Source organism: Neovison vison, chromosome 12, assembly GCF_020171115.1.
Source record: "Neovison vison isolate M4711 chromosome 12, ASM_NN_V1, whole genome shotgun sequence".
Taxonomy (NCBI): Eukaryota; Metazoa; Chordata; class Mammalia; order Carnivora; family Mustelidae; genus Neogale; species Neogale vison.
This window is the reverse complement of record NC_058102.1, coordinates 69,904,968-69,922,296: the sequence shown is the minus strand read 5'-3', so window position 1 is coordinate 69,922,296 and position 17,329 is coordinate 69,904,968. Positions and strand designations below refer to the sequence as shown.

General features: G+C 41.0%; 1 protein-coding gene across 2 annotated transcripts in view; it reads right to left on the bottom strand.

Moving 5' to 3' along the window:
* BCAT1 (branched chain amino acid transaminase 1) overlaps nt 1-13,629 on the bottom strand; it is a 103,933-nt gene extending 90,304 nt beyond the window's left edge. The window contains exon 1 of one of the 2 annotated variants that reach the window (XM_044229378.1): nt 13,435-13,629. In XM_044229378.1, the coding sequence (XP_044085313.1) occupies nt 13,435-13,440 (6 nt within the window). In that variant the 5' untranslated portion in view covers nt 13,441-13,629. The remainder of the gene's footprint in view (nt 1-13,434) is intronic. The other variant, XM_044229376.1, reaches the window with a different exon arrangement.
* Between the last annotated feature and the right edge of the window lie 3,700 nt (nt 13,630-17,329).

Genomic DNA, 17,329 nt, shown 5'->3' with positions numbered 1-17,329 from the left:
GGTAGTAAAAAGCAATATGTTCCCTTCTTTCAAGAAATGTATGATCTAGAGGGAGAGTCAGACATCAATCCCAAAACCACAATGCTAATCACGCCAATGAGAATTGTAGATTGCAGTTAGTGCTCTGAAAGACTGGGAATCACAGGGGGTCCTGAGGGTCTCTCTGAGGTAGCAACATTCAATCTGAGGCTGGCAGAGCGATAAGATGCTAGCTAGATGAGGAGTAGGAGGAGAACCTTCTAAGTAGAGGCATCAGCAAGGGCAAAGGCCTCAAAGAGAAATTTGGGGGGATGACAGGAGGTTGCCACAACGGTAACAAGGTGAGGCTACAAAAAGAGAGGAGCTAAATGCCTCCGGGACTTCTAAAGCATAGCAGAAACCTTGAGTTTTATTCAAAGCATAAGGTAGGGGCTCAGGAATTCTTCTAAGCAGATGAGTGATGCCATGACTCCACTCTATGGAGAACAGATTAGGGGTGGGAGATGGAGGTGTGCGAGAAACATACTCAGTGAAGAGAAGACAGTGGCTCGCACTGGGCCCACGGCAGCTAAAATGGAGAGATTTGTAAAAATGTCAGATGTATCTTCGCCAAAAATAACCCACAGGACTTGTAATTTAGTGTGATTCACAAGTCCAGAGTATGGCCATAGGTGTGGGTGGCATCTGGGGAATGTAGCAAGTTCAAGGAGATGAGAAATTAAAGTAGTTTTAAGAGAGAAGCAAGGAACCAAGGAACCAAGGCTAAAATCTTCAGTGAGCAATGGGAGCAAATTGACCAGGGTGTCTTTCAGTGACAGTTACAGGGAAGAGATCGGGTATCACAGACTGATGGTATGAGTAGCAGAGAGGTTTTACAGGGGGAGCCTGACATGGAAACAGTATTGGGCACAGGAAAGGAGATCAGCACCCCTCTAATTCTGAGAGCAGAAGGTAGAGAAATTGAGCAACATCCACTAGAGGTTGGTAGGCAAGTGACCTTACCTAAGGCCAGGAGGAGCAGGATATATTTAGGGAAGGTGATTGCAACTAATATTGAGCTGCAAAGTGTATTATGGACAAATTTGGGTGGGAGGGTCCAGTGAGGCTTGAGTCAAGACAGAAAACAAAGAGCACCAAGAACGAGTGAAGATGGATGTGGGCACTATGGAAAAGGCGTAACAGGACGCATGTCACTAGTGGCCAGGTTGCCAATGTTATGAGCTCCAACAGTTTGTTCCCTGGAGGGTGTTGGAGGATGTCCTCAGTGCTCTCTGTGTTTACCAGTGGTCTGGCAGGAGGCTGGACATATGTTTCCTCACATTCTTCTATGGTAAGTCAATCGTGGTTGAATCCACTCCCGGAAGGCGGGGGTTGGATACAAGTGGAACGTGTATTGGCCTGAGATGCGCTCCCTTCCTTGTCCATCTAGCCTTCTTTCCTGGTTCTGCTCAAGCCTCCTCTCCATTGGACAGCCTTCCCTGATTCCTCTGACTCATCTTTGTTAAGCACGTATGTACATTTTGCAGACTTCTTTGTGGCAACCATTATTCTTTATTGCATTTGTTTTTATACATTTCTCTCCCTGCATAGTTATTTCTCAAGAGTAAACATAATGCTCGAATTACCTCCATTTGCCCATTAACCTAGTACAAAGCCTAATAGCCTTAATAAGAGTTATGTAAGTATTTAATCAAATGAAACTCAAATCAATCATTGTTTGCTTGTCCCTATTACACAAATTTTAGGTTTGAAAAAGTTTGTGTACTCTTGATATAACAGGTCCTGTAAAATCGGGTGTGCATGCTGTAGGTTACTGCCTTCTCAATAAAGCATTTTCAGTTAGTTAAAATTAAATACAAGTTTAAAATTTTGTCAAGATATATATCCTTGGTCTTAACTGAATTATGCTGAATTACCCAGTATTTCTGAATTTCCCCAAATTTCAGATTTTCTTGAGAATGGCTTTTGAGTCAAGTTAAGTCCACTACAAGGCATTTCCATTTCTTTTTTTCATTTCTATTTTGCATATAATAAACTCATGTCAAAAATCAAATACGTAAACATGTACAGTGAAAAGTCTCATGGAGCTTTTCCTCTTGTATATATAGAGAGCCTGCTTATTCTTCTCTCCACTGATTTTTTTTTTAACCTCATTCTTTTTTACACCTGATCAATATGTGTGTGAGTTCTAATCTTTAGTTATTACAAACATTGCTGCAATAAATACTCTTGTTCATACATCATTTCACAATGTTTACAAGGAAATACAAGGCATTTCCAATTAAACCAAATATTAATAATGATGTTGAACCATTAAATCTATTTCATGCGGGCACATGAGGTAAGAAGCACTGGGTGTTATATGCAACTGATGAATCACTAAACTCCACCTCTGAAACTAATAATACACTCTATGTTAATTAGCTGAATGTAAATAAAATAAAATAAATTTTCCAGCAAACATAGAATAAAAATATGATCTTACTTTTATTTATTTATTTACTTATTTATTTTGAGAGAGAAAGGGAGGAAGCACGCATGTAGTAGGGAAGGTAAGGGTAGAGGGAGAGGGAGAGAATCTTGGGCAGACTCTGTACTGAGCATGAATCCTGATGCAAGTCTTGACCCACAACCTCAAGGTCATGGCCCAAGCCGAAATCAAGAGTCAAACATTTAACCAACTGAGCCACACAGCACCCCTCATCTTACTTTTAAAATAATCTAATGATCCATCCTTTAGTAAAACATTTTGGTTATATTTATCCCAAAGGATGGATCATTAAATTATTTTAAAAGTAAGATCAATGTTTTTCCTCTGTGTTCACTGGAAAATTTTTCCTCAGTAGAAAAGACAGAATTCTTATTTTCCTTGTTATACCAAAATTACTTAAGGCTCTCAATTAAGCTAGTGAATCACATAAGTCCTAAAATATATCATATAAATATATTAACATATTAACCAAATATTTCAATCCTAAAGCAGTTTATACAGTTTAACTTAGCTTAAATAGATCATTTAAATAGATAATTTAAGTTAAATTAAACTAATATAGGGTTGAAAAGGATATCAATTCTTTTTTAAAAATTTTTGCTGTTGGGGTGCCTGGGTGGCTCAGTGGGTTAAAGCCTCTGTCTTTGGCTCGGGTCATGATCTCAGGGTCCTGGGATCGAGCCCCACATCGGGCTCTCTGCTCAGCGGGAAGCCTACTTCCCACCCTCTCTCTGCCTGCCTCTCTGCCTACTTGTGATCCCTCTCTGTCAAATAAATACATAAAATCTTAAAAAAAAATTTTTTTTGCTCTTGTTCATATTTGTTGTCAACTAAATAGATAAATAAGAAATAAATGTAACATTATATATCAGTTACCATATGTAATAAATTTTACTTGAATTTAAGATACCAATTGTGTGATCCTATAGACAAAGAATGATCTCTAAGCTGTATTATTTCAAATATTAAATATTACAAATAATGTTTTATTTATTTATTTATTTTTTATTTATCCCAGGACCCTGGGATCATGACTTGAGCTGAAGGCAGAGACTTAACCCACTGAGCCACTCAGGTGGCTACAAATAATATTTTAAACATTAAATATTTTATTTATTTTAAAAAATAAGTGGGTTAATAATAACTCATAATTTCATACTAAAAATTATCTTCTATAATTAAGTTCATATGGTTGCAAATGACCCCTCAATCCCAGTTTCTATGTTGTCTTTTAACAGAAAGTGGTAGACTAATGGGTTACTGTAAATAATGTTCTCGGAACATTGGTCAAGAGGAAAGAAGGAGCCTGGTTGACCCACACTGATGACGTTAATGTTAAGAGGCATGAAATTATTAACGCACATAAAACTCACTGATGCCCTTTATCTACATATTCACGGAATGACTGACATTCCTAACTAATGTTACTGAAAAGAAATGCCAGTTTAGTTAATAACATTGGACTTTATGGGGCACCTGGGTGGCTTAGTCAGTTGGGCGTCCAACTCTGTTTTGGCTCAGGTCACGATCTCGGGTCATGAGATCAAGCCCCACATCAGGCTCTGCCCCTCCCTCCCCACCAGGTGCACTCACTCACACTCTCTCTCTCTCTCAAATACATAAATCTTTTTAAAAAAATGACGTTATATCTTAAAACCAAGCAATGAAAGCATACATAATGTTATATGATATTTTTTTATAAAGCATAAAGACTCGTGGCAAATGAGTCAGCAGAGCCAAGCATAAATGGTGGATGTGTATAACCAAAAGGAAAAAGAAATAAGTTAATTATCAGGAAACTTTACACAGCGAATATACTAGGCGGGAGAACTGTCCACAGAAGATTTGAAAAGTCCTGGTTGTCGAGGTATTTAAGTGGAATAGAAGTGAAAGCTGGAAAAATAAACTTGAAAGAACAATCCTTCTTTGGCAGAAGTAAATGCTGAACATGACCTAATAGATTTTTTTCTTTCAAAATTCCAGTATTCAATGAACACTGCCTCTAAGTGCCTCTTTTGTTGGATTTGTTTGTCAGTGTATGCATTAATTAGATTGCTTAAGAACTGCATTGTTCGCAACAACAAAAAAGAACATGTTAAACAGTATTGGAATTGGTTAACCTTCCCAGACACATGACTCTGTTCTATATTCTAAGTCAGTTCCTTGGGATATGACAGGGGAGTTTCCCATTACAAACTGCTGAAGTATGAAAACTAGTGATTTAGCCGAGTGGCACTGCTGGGTTTATTTGTTAGGAATTTTGTGGTCTTCAGTTCGTACTGTTATTCATTTTCCCAGAAATATTTATAGTCTGTTTACACTGATAGTCTATTTGCAATCTACACAGTTTCACCACTGACATTCTGTAAAAAAGGAGTGGCAAAAGGCATTAAAACACATAAATACTTACTGTTCTCTATGTGTTTATAGACCTTTATCTTTTGGGAGTCAGTTAAAGCTTGACCCCAAACAAATCCAGATATGGAAAGATGCAGTTGCTGTTTGAAAAGGAAGAGGTAAAAACCACAATTAATCTGACCTATGAAGCCTAGAAGTCATAGATGATTTAACTCAGCTACTACCTGTAAAGCAGCAACAACGGGGCAAGATTCAGGCCTGAGGAGAGGAAGGGTGAGTGCCGAGAGACTGCAGGGAGTGATCAGTGTATGTATGATATCAGATATCCTAACTTCAAAATGTGGCCCTACTCTTACCTTTTTACCTTCCATTCATGTTCATTTCCCTAGGAAAATGGTCGCTGTTCTCAAAAAGTGCCTGGGGAGTGAGCCACATAGGGAGGGGCGCACCGGAGGGAACAGACAGGGAGAAGCATAAATGGGGAGAAAGGGGTTAGGAAGGTATATGTGGAAATGTAAGAGCTCATTCTGAGCTACAGCAAATCCTCTATTATGAATAAAGGAGTGCACAGATGGCAAAGTTATGGGAGAACAGATTAGAAGCTAAATTCAGTAGACAATAGGCAAGTCATAGAGGTATTCTGAGAGAACAAATGACATAATTAAAATAATTAAATAATTAAATAAAATAATTAAAATAGTGCCATAGGAAAATTAGTTGAGAAGCCAGAAATAACTCAAGCAAGAAGCAACGAGAGCATAAATCAATCCATTAGCAATGGGAAAGAGAAAACATATAGATACAGAGAAAAGAGAATCCACAGGGTAGGATATCATTGAATGGGGGAGATGAGAGAATAAGTAAGAGATGGTTGACACTGGGTCAAATATACACCCTTCCTATAATCAGCTGTGGCTGAGGTGGGGTCACCTGGTAGGAACATGGACTTGTAGGCCTGCCCCTTTGACAAGCACTAACAGGTAGGGAATTATATCTAAGAAATAGGAAAACAAGGCACCCAAAACTATTAAACTCTACTAAAAAATTATGTATTAACCCTGTTTAACCAAACAACCATGCACACACTTCAAAACTAGATTGCGACCAAAGCTATTATGATCCAGATTCTATAAATCAAGTCCTATTCTATGAATACTATAGAGATCAAAATATGCCCCTTTGACATAAGGATTACCTTAAGCTAATAGCAATTGAGATCCAAGAGATGCAGAAAAAAAGCCTTCCTGGACCTTCCCTTCTCTGACTAAAAGCAGATACTTCTGAGAAAATTTACAGCATTAAGACAGAAAGTTGGGGCGCCTGGGTGGCTCAGTGGGTTAGAGCCTCTGCCTTCGGCTCAGGTAATGATCTCAGCATCCTGGGATCGAGCCCCACATTGGGCTCTCTGCTCAGCAGGGAGCCTGCTTCCTCCTCTCTCTCTCTGCCTGCCTCTCTGCCTACTTGTGATCTCTCTCTCTGTCAAATAAATAAATAAAAATAAAATCTTTAAAAAAAAAAAAAGAAAGTCAGCAGTGAGATGGACCTGCACAAACAATCCTGACTTCCTTGGATTCCCCCAAGGTATTCAACTGCCCCCAGTTTGATGCACTTGGAAGCCGAAAACCTATGCCCCTATCCATGTTACTTTTCTACAAGTGTATCATTCTTCATTAAGATGCTGTATAAGTGCAAGTCCTAACCACCCTTTTGAGTTACTCATCATTGAATTTCTCTCATGTGCATGTATGCTACAGGAGCTCATAAACTTGGTCTTCTCTTGTTAATCTATCGTTTGTTAGTCTAATTTGCATGCCCCCAGGTACAGAACCTAAGAGGGTATTGGAAAAAATTTGTATTCCTTTCCCACACTATACACTTGAGATCTTTATGAAATAAAACATAAGAAACTGATAGCTTACATGCTGCTAAAAAACAAGGAAACTGCCTTTCTGTTTGAGCCATAGGCAGATGATTATTTGGGGTTTTTCAATATTCAAAGGATGGTGTTTATATATATAAATGCATACACACACGCACACATACACACACACAGACATATGTATATATACTCATACTTCAGCTGACTACGGAGGCAAGAGCCAATAGGTCTCTAGTGCTCTAAATAACTAGATCATTTCAGTATTCTCCCTCAGTTTCCCATGGTATATGGACTCCACTGTCCTGGTTCAATAACAAATAACCAAGATTCAAAATTGTATGCCTATGTGAATTTGTACGTTTTGCTGGAGAGATTGTTTATACTTTTCATAAGATTTCCAACCCAAGAGATCCTAGAAGCACTGGTAAAGTGGATAGCACGCTGGACTGGGACTCAAAATATCTAGTTTCTATTGTGCTCTGCTATTTGTGATTTTTTTAAAAGACTGTATTTATTTATTTGAGAGAGAGAGAGAGTGAGAGAGAGCATGAGAGGGGAAAAGGTCAGAGGCAGAAGCAGACTCCCTGCAGAGCCAGACGCCCAACAGGGGACTCTATCCCAGGACTCCGGGATCACGACCTGAGCCAAAGGCAGGAGCCACCCAGGCACCCCTGCTCTTTGTGATCTTAAGCGATTCTAGTATTCTGATCTTTATTTTTCTTGCCTGTAAAATGAGGTTAATAATAGTTGCAATGCAAAACACAAATGTTCTGAGGTTATAATTCAATGTTATGTAATTTCTATGGCATCTAGAAATATTAAGCATCATTATCTTACTTAAGCAAAGAAGTCCTTCTTCAAGCGTGGATGCATTTCTTCTATAAACTCCAGCACTAAGCTTGCAAGTAGACGTTAACATTCACAGCGTTGAAAACCATGGAATCCCAGAGGGATGCATTATGCTTCCACCATAAATTCTATAGCTCCATTTTAACTCTACTTTTTATCTTCAAAGTTCAAAATCACATTTACTGTTATTTCAGATTCCTGAATTAATATCTAATGCTAAAATCAAAACAATATAACTGTGAATCTGAATCAGCTACAATAAAATGTACTAGACAAAATCATCCTTTACTGTAGTGGTGGTGAATGCTAACAGCTGCTCAGCGATCACCCTGTGCAAATCCATCCTTGTCCTTATGCCCAAACTGTGTGGAGAGCTTTCGGGTCACGGAAGGGATATCTGTGGCATGTTTGGCCTAGAACATCCCAACAGGTGCTAATTCTGTTTAGACTTACGGGGAGTCAGACAGAATTTGAATGTTCTAATTACATCCTAGGCTTCTTAGTGCTTCCTAAGACAAATAACCATCTACAGTTAAAATAGTAAAAGCAGGGCGCCTGGGTGGCTCAGTGGGTTAAGCCGCTGCCTTCGGCTCAGGTCATGATCTCAGGGTCCTGGGATCGAGTCCCGCATCGGGCTCTCTGTTCAGCAGGGAGCCTGCTTCCCTCTCTCTCTCTGCCTGCCTCTCCATCTACTTGTGATTTCTCTCTGTCAAATAAATAAATAAAATCTTTAAAAAAAAAAAATAGTAAAAGCATTTCTTGGATTAGGATAGACTATAAATGCAGTTGATCAAATTCTCAGATCTACCTATCAAAATAAAGATCTAATAAACTGGTTCTTTTTAGATGAATGACATGACAAGTGTTAAGGGAACTATCTGGATTTCATAAGTATTTGGCAATTTTTCAATGACAAAGAATCATGTGTTTTCCAGTACTCCCTGGATTATTGCTTGTGGTACTAAAATTTCCTCTATTTTTTTTTTTTTTTTACTTGTTTTCCCTTTTCTCTCTCTTTGACTTTTTTCCTGTATTGTTGGGGAGCATGAATATCTTTTTAATATTTTTTTCTCTTCCAGTAATCACCAAACACAAGAAGTGTTTTTGCAAAATAGCTTCTCTCACAAAAAAAGCACAGCCAGTATGACAAGAGAAAAACATTTATGTGATGGGCTATGCTGTATTAATATGGTGATCTGATTTCTAAGTTATCTTTAAAATAAAAATGTTCAGGGTGCCTGTGTGGCTCAGGGGGTTAAAGCCTCTGCCTTCCACTCAGATCATGATCCATGGGTCCTGGGATGGAGCCCCCACCCCCACCCCTTGACCTCTCTGCTCAGTAGGGAGCCTGCTTCCTCCTCTTTATCTGCCTCTCTGCCTACTTGTAATCTCTGTCTGTCAAATAAATAAATAAAATCTTAAAATAAAATAAAAATGCTCAATTTCTATAGGTAATATTCTTCAGCTTGTGGATTTGAGAGAACTAATCAGAAGCCTAGGTCCAATTTGGCACTTGAATCTGATGTTATAGATTCTGCTTTTGGCTCTGCATTCACCATTGCTGGGGTGAACCCGATCAGATTTTAGGATTAAAATGTTTGCAAATATTTGCAAAGTCATTATTTGTAAATCAGAGCATCCCAAATGCTTAATTTTGAAACACTTAAAAAACTTGAGCTGCGCCTCACATTTACATCTCAGTTGATTTAAGCAAAATGCAAGGTCAGAGGCATTAGCGGAAAAGACACAGACATGCATTACTAAATGGGCTACAGAGGCTCGGAAAGCCCATCAGTGTTTAAAGCATTTGGACAACTGTTGAGGGAATCAAGTTACACACACACTGCCCACATTTACAACTGGAAAGTGAGCAGACCAGACAGTTTCCTCCCGTGCTCAGCAAGAATTATAGTACTATACAGAAAGTAGACGATGCCTCAGATAATAATGTCTATCATAGAAGGTCCTAGATTCTCTCCATCATATGATAACCAAATCCGCTTAGGCAGAAGGATGAACATTCCACTGGGTTTTCCTAGGGTGGCACCTGTCATTTATAGGAATTGTGGTTGCCAAGCCTAAAGGGAAAAAAAAAACACCTCTTAATTTCCATCTTCCTACACCCACTGAGAAGAGGTCATTTGAAGAAGCAGACAACATGAAACCTCAAAAGATATGACCAACCCAAACAGTAAAGATGGGCAGTTTAGAAACAAGTTTTCACTGATGCACAGAAACTGTTACTCCCAAGCCCAGGCTTCTCAGGTTAATAACACTACTATCGAACTCTTCACTTCACTGGTTTGTATCTTAATATTAGAGATAAGAAGCTTAAGGGGAGTAGAATATGCCATGCCAAAAATATGCCTCTTTGGCACAATAATTATCTTGGACTGGTTATTTTTGAGAAGTGTCAGACACAGGGCAATCTCTGAAAACAAAGTGGAATTTGAAGGAAATCTACATTTGTAAAGGAAACGTCCACTTTTCCGGGAGACTCCCACCCCTGTACAGGGTATGTCTTCTCTGAAGAGAAGGATAACTAAATGTCAAAACACATCAATGGAGAAGGTACTGATATAAATCTGCAGCCATTCCTTACTTACTCGGCTTTGCCTGAAAACTTCCCAGCCTGGCTCCCCCTCTCACCACACCTCCAACCTCTTTCCTTTGTCTTTAGCTGAAGATGATATTTAAGATGGTAGCTTGGGCCATTTTGGGAAGTTACTTTTCCTAGATGTATATAGAAGGTACACATGTTATTAAACGTTTGTTTGTTTTTCTCCTGTTAGTCTGTGTTTTATTACAAGGGGGTCTCAGCCAAGAACCTAGAAGGGTAGAGGGAAAGTTACTTCTCATACCCTACAGAACTCAAAGTTTTGACCTGAAATAAGGAATAAAATCTAAATTTATGAAAACAATGGGAAAATACACCGTTGGGTCCATGGTCAAAGGAGTGAGACTGATACAAAGAAAAGGTCAAGCAAAGCTTTATTTCGCGCCAAGAATCCAGATTCAAACTGACCGGCCAGGGCCATCTCTTGCAAAGAGGCAACCTCTCTCTTCTTTACAGACTAACTTTTAAGGGCAAAGGCCATGTTGTTTGGGCCTGGCCATGCACAGGAGACCAATGAGATTGTAACACAGAGAAAGCTGCACAGTCCTGCTAGGTCACACATAAGTGACCAATTGAATTACAATTTACCCTATGGTAGATATTTGAACTAGCCTATCACCTTGGTCAGAAGTGGTGCCCAAAGGGCGGGGCCCATACTCCTAGGTAGCTAGGAAGACAGTATGCACCCTCACTGATTGAATACCTCCACCTGGTCTGACCCGCCCTTGTATTTGGGCTTTGTTACCTGGTACTGGTTTCCAGGACTCGTTTTTTAAGAAAGTTCTCTGCAAGAGGTGGCCTGGGGGGGTGGGCAGGGTCAGGATGGAGCTGCTCTGGCTAAACAGGCCCTTGCAACAAAACTACTGAAGAAAACCACAACTTGTTTTTCATTCTTCGCATAAATCTCTATAATTATCAAATGACTATTTTCAAGTTTCATAAGGTTTTAAACCCATTTCAAATCATGAGACCTTTTCAGGGTTCAATGAGCAGGAGAAATTCTTGCATACAAATGGAAATTTTTCTTTCTTTCCTTTCTCTCCGTAGTTCTAAAATCAAATAAAATGGACTATTATGGAAACTCACTAAATGAAATATAAGTTCAAATTAAATTCTTGTCTTTTTTTTCCCCTCCCTTTTTCCTTTTTTCTCAGCACCAGTTTCTACCAGTGCCCTTTCGTTATGCCTCCTGCACTAGCCTTGCATCCCTGAGCCTTGCCTGAGGGGCCACATCCTGTGTCTGAAAAGTAAACCCCTCTCCCTGCCAGGCCCCAGGTCCTGCCCTCTGCACACACACAAACAGCCTTCTCTACCCGCTGCCTGTCAAGCCCTCTCACTTCCTTCACTTAACTATACATCCTTGACAATGACTTCTCTTGTCTTTATCCCTTCAGAAATATGGCTCTTCAATCTCCACATTAATTTAGTCAATCATAACATGTACTTACTATTCTTATACACATTCTAGTCAATGTATATGCTAATTTCCTTATTCAGTGGCCCATGCTTTATGTGTCCATCTTAAAAATATATGCTCCCAGGGAAGGGAGCCATGTCTGGAAAATGTGCGAAGGACAGAGCCTATTTTGGTGCCAAGTGCAAATAACATCTAAAAAAATAATAATAGGTGAAAGGAAAGTAGAAAAGTGTTTGTCATAACAACAACAAACTTAAAGGAACGTCATGTACTTCTTAGATCTTGCCTAGAAAACAATCCTTTCATTCCCAATCTCAGTGAAATATCAGAAAAGAGATATGAGACTACTTGAAGATACCTTCTACTTCCTGTGTTAAAAGTACCTTGTTAAAAAAAAAAAAAGTACCTTGTAAAAGGGGTTTTGGGACTCACATTAAGGCAGGCATGAATTTACAAAAATGCATAATCAACTACAACTCCACATAGCACAGGGAAACCTGGAAAAGCAAGATTGTTTATTCTCATAATTTTCTCCTTTTACTCACTACCCTATATGTGACCAGAGTGTATTTTTCAGTTGAAATTAGACAGGAATGAGCAGGGCAGAAGTAAAATATCTGACTGTGGAAGGAAAGGCTGCTAAATTTTTCACCACAGCACATTTGCATGATCTCATCTCAACACAAAACAGTGTTTCCACTCAGTTCCCCATTAATCTTAGCAGAAATTTTTGTTTGGTGAGAGAGGCACCATTTACATATTATTTCTTGTAAGTGGAATTGTGGATGGGGATGGATAGGAAAGTGCAGTTGAGAACCATTACTTCAATCTTTCTCCTTCAAAACCTGGAAACGTGGGTTTATTTCTCCTAAAAGTTCAGGTTGCATATCTCTTCCTCCCAAGACATTTTTATTCATTTATTTGAGAGAGAGAGAGAGAGCACCAGCGGGGTGAGGGCAAAGGGAGAAGCAGGCTCCCCGGTGAGCTGGGAGCCCCACACGGTCCTCCATCCCAGGATCCGGGGATCGGGACCTGAGCCGCCCAGGCGCCCCGTCCCAAGATAGTTAGATGGTAGGGCTCCCAGCCCATCCTTTACTTTCCTTTAAAAAAAGGGGGGGGGGAGCTGCTCTTCAGTTTTTAACGTCATTGCAGTTTTCCAAGGTGTAGGAACATGAAGACAACGGTGTTTTTCCTACACCCAAACCATCAGCATAGGCAGCTAGGCTAATTACCCTTGATTAGCATAAGAATGAAAACCATTAGGGCTGCTCACTCAATTTAATAAAATAATGACCTTAGGCTAATATGATTTGTAGCTCGTAGAAGCTTGTATTTCCACAACCAAAAGACAAGGCTTCTGCTTTTAATAGCGATGAGGCAGCTTTCCTTCCCTTGTCCCACCCTCATCCCCTGGCTCTGCACCTCCCTCCTTCATCACATACACCCGCCAGGAAACCCCTCTTTGCCGCCACAAACACCCCAATACCTAGTCCCCCGAACCCCCACCTCCTGTGCATCTTGCCCATTGAAAGAAGCTTCCTCTTCCTCTCCAAACTTCGAAACAGGTAGGGGAGGGAGCTGCGAGCCGCCTTTCATCTCCGCTCACCCCTGCCGCGGTGAAAAAGCCTGAGGAGGCACATCCTGTGAGCAAGTTTGAAAAGGAAAGAATGGAAGGTCCCGACCCGCGAGGACGGACAAAGAAGGTAGGGAACCCGTTTGCGCGGAAACACACCACGGTGGTCTTTCTTCCGTCCCCTTTCTGCCGACTGCGTGTCTCTGGGGACTCGCAGGCTCAGTGCACACACGCGTTTTTGTAAAACACAGCCCCAATCGGAAGCAGTTACCTTCATGGTTCCGTGGGCCGTGGGGACCGCTGCGACCGCGCGGAGGGCCAGCCGGCTGCGTCCTAGGCGCGGGCGGGGTGCGCTGGCGGCTGGAGCGCGCGGCGGCGGCGGCGGGAATGGATGCCCGGGCAGCGCGGGGTGGCGGCGACGACACGTGGCGGGCGGGACTGCAGCCGGGCCCTCCCGCCGCCGAGATCGCGGGCTCTCTCGCAGATTGCATCAGCAGGAAGAGTGAGGAGGCTGTGTTTCCCCCAAACCGCCCCCGGACGGACGGCAGAGTCTCTCCCAACGCGGAGAGGCAGACCCAGCGCGCGCTCCAGCCTTCCTCACCGCCTGCTCCGGGGGTGCCCGCGTTTCCGACACGTCTGCACATGTTGCCCCTCGGTTACTGCGTGCGAGTGTCGGGATGCCGAGGAGAGCGAGGAAGCGATCCTGACTGCCACTCCCTTCTTAGCCGGCTGCCTGCCCGCCTCGCTTCCCGCTGCCCCCGGAGTAACTTTCCCGCACGTGCTGGCTGCTTGGCATTGTGCAGTGTCTTCCCATCACCAAAAGCCAGAACATTTTAAACCCGCTTTCTAATGGAAAGAACATGTGTCTGGTTTTTAAATGTTTCCAGTCTTCCTTTCTCCCACTGTTTCCCTTATACAGACTATCCTCAGATGCCATTATCTGGATCTGGAAAAAGAATCCTGAATCCTTTGAGTGTATAGAATTATTTCTGATTTGAACGTTGCCTGCGGGCCCAGTTCATCCTCTGTAGGATGCCTCCCCACTGCACGAGAGTTCCAGCACTGCTACTTTTCCATTCCAGGTTAGGCTCCCCGACGTTGCCTAAATACCGTCCTGGTTGATGGCTCACTCTGGCAACCTTCTGTCTTTGCTAGGAAGCCCTTGCTGAGTCTCTCAAGCAAACCTGAACCTTTTGTCTACGCACTATGCTTTGTTCGTACCCTTTATTAAAATCCATTTTCTTTTAAGTACTTGTTTGCACAGGTGATATTTCATAAGATTATGAGATTCTTGAAAACAGATCCCAAAGTTGAACACAAATGGGGGCGGCGCTAAGCAAATGTTAGTTAGGTGAATGAATGATTAAATCATTCATCGAATGTATTGATCTCATTACATTTCCAATGCTGGGCAAGATTCTAGGCATAAAGTAAGTGGTAAAAAAAAGTGTTCTTAGGCACCTTAAATTCATATTTTAGTGTGGGAAACAAAATAAACATTTATTCAGGTAACAAAATGTCCATGCACTAATGAATAGATTTATACAATGAAATATTATTTAGCAATAAAAGAAATGAATTACTGATACATGCCGACATACATGCATTAACCTTGAAAACATTATATGAAATGAAATAAGACAGTCACAAATGACCACATATTGTATGATTCCATTCTTCTGAAATGTCTAGAATACAATGATGCACAGAGACAGAAAAACAGATGGTCATTGCCAATCTAGGGAAAGGGGGTAATGAGGAGTGATTGCTAATGGGTACAGAGTTTCTTTTGAGGGTGATTAAAATGTTCTAAAATTAGATTGTGGTACTGGTTGCACAACTCTGTGAATATACTAAAAACCAGTGTATAATATCTTTTAAATAGATGAATTGTATAATACATGAATTCTATCTCTGTAAAAATGTTATTTTTTAAAATCAAGTAGTAAGTAGTAAATTTTATAAGAAAATAACACATGGTAAGGGAAAAGAGCATGATAGGGCAATAGACCTGAATGGATTAATATGTAAATTCTAGAGCATGCCTGTCAATGACTTCCTAAGGATACTTTTGATATTGTTGCAGGGTTAGAGGGTTCTTGTCTGGCAGAACCGAAGAATGAATCTCACAGAAACAAAAGGGTGAAGTCATTTATTAAGAGAAGGTGAGAACAGAAAGAAAGCTCTCTAGAGGGTGAGAGGTCTCCAGTGGGTTGCCACAGAGGGCTTTTATGGTCAGGTTTTTATAGAAATCTGACCAAGGAACTTAAATCTTCTTGTTACCACCAAGATATTGCCACAATTACTTCTCCTTCAAATATCTTGTCTCTGATATTTAAGACAAACCAGGTGGTCTGGTTATGTTCCCTTACTTCTGGTTTCATTAGTCCTCGGCATTTCTGGGATTTCTGTAAGCCTGAGCATGTAGCTCCCACCTATCTCTCTCTGATTAGCCGGGCCTGTCCCTTACTCATTCCTCCCCTTTGCAGTAGTAACTCTAACTGCCCTTAGGGAATGGGACAACCTCTCTGGCTGCTTCCCACTGAATGAGGCTGCCGGCTGTGTGGCAGTTAGAATCTATTTACGGGTAGGTCCAGGGGCCTGCAGTATGGCTCTAGGGGTCATGATGGACAGTAAATGGTACATGCATCACCACATGCAAAAGGATGTACATAAAATAAGTAGTAGGCTCAAAATTATGATCATAGCCCTTAGATAAGGGTCCCCAATCACCAAGTTGGTTAAATAGACCAATGGGCATCCATATTTTACTCACTTGAACCCAAATGTCCTCTATGAAATGAGACACGTTGTAGGACTTACCTGTAATGTTAAAACAACACATGGGAGGAAACTCCTCACACCCCAAATGATGTAGCAGTAGTAGATAGTCAATAGCCGCCCAGCTCTGGAGAAACCCCACTCTGGCTTGACTTAATTCTGCATAGAGTACATCTAACATCTGTGAGGTGTCATTTAAGGCTCGACTAAGAAGATGCAAACTGTTTCAGTTATTTCCATTGTAAACCTGTTGTCATGCCTGGAATTCCTTGGATGGTAGAGGCAAAAGCTATGGTTCCTCCTTCAGACATGAGGATGACATTGTTGTCGTAATCAGGAGGCGGGTAGGACAAGTCTCTATTCACCAGCATCTAGTAGGGTGCTAACAGCTAATTGGATGGAAAAGTTTATTTTGCCTCTCTGATTGGTCATTTAAGTTAGTGAAATGGGGAGAACTTGTGGCCTTTTGGGGAAGATAATATGTTTTCAAAGGAAACCATTTAAAACGTATTATCTGGGGGGGCAACTGGGTGGCTCAGTGGGTTAAGCCTCTGCCTTCGGCTCAGGTCATGATCCCAGGGTCCTGGGATCGAGCCCCGCATCGGGCTCTCTGCTCAGCAGGGAGCCTGCTTCCTCCTCTCTCTCTCTCTGCCTGCCTCTCTGCCTACTTGTGATCTCTCTCTGTGTGTATCAAGTAAATAAATAAAATATTTTAAAAAATAAATAAATAAATAAAATAAAGCGTATTATCTGGGGCGCCTGGGTGGCTCAGTGGGTTGAGCCACTGCCTTCAGCTCAGGTCATGATCTCAGGGTCATGGGATCGAGTCCCGCATCGGGCTCTCTGCTCAGCAGGGGGCCTGCTTCCCTTCCTCTCTATCTGCCTGCCTCTCTGCCTACTTGTGATCTCTGTTAGTTAGTCTGTCAAATAAATAAATAAAATCTTAAAAACAAACAAACAAACAAACATATTATATTATCTGATCCTGTGAATCAGTTGGACCAACGTGTAAGAGTCAAGGGCATCCCTAGAGTTAAACTGATAATCTCAGGTGTGAAGGTAGTACATTTAAAGGCCTTGATGACCTAGATTATAGTTCATAAAATGGTTAAATTTATCATATGGATTACCTAATAAGGGGATTACATGCCCTTATTAAGAACCGGAGATCTTTAATTGTTTCACATAAATAAGTGGGAGGGCTCTTGAAGGAGGCTGAGGGATCCTCTTGAATGCCCATAGAGCAACAGGCACAAAAACTGTCTATACAGAGTTTTGGGGCAATTTTTTGAAGCTGACCTCAAGTTGTCTAGTTTAGGCAAAAACAAACATTTTTTTTTCTCATTTCTTTTTTTTTTCCAATTTATTTATTTTCAGAAAAACAG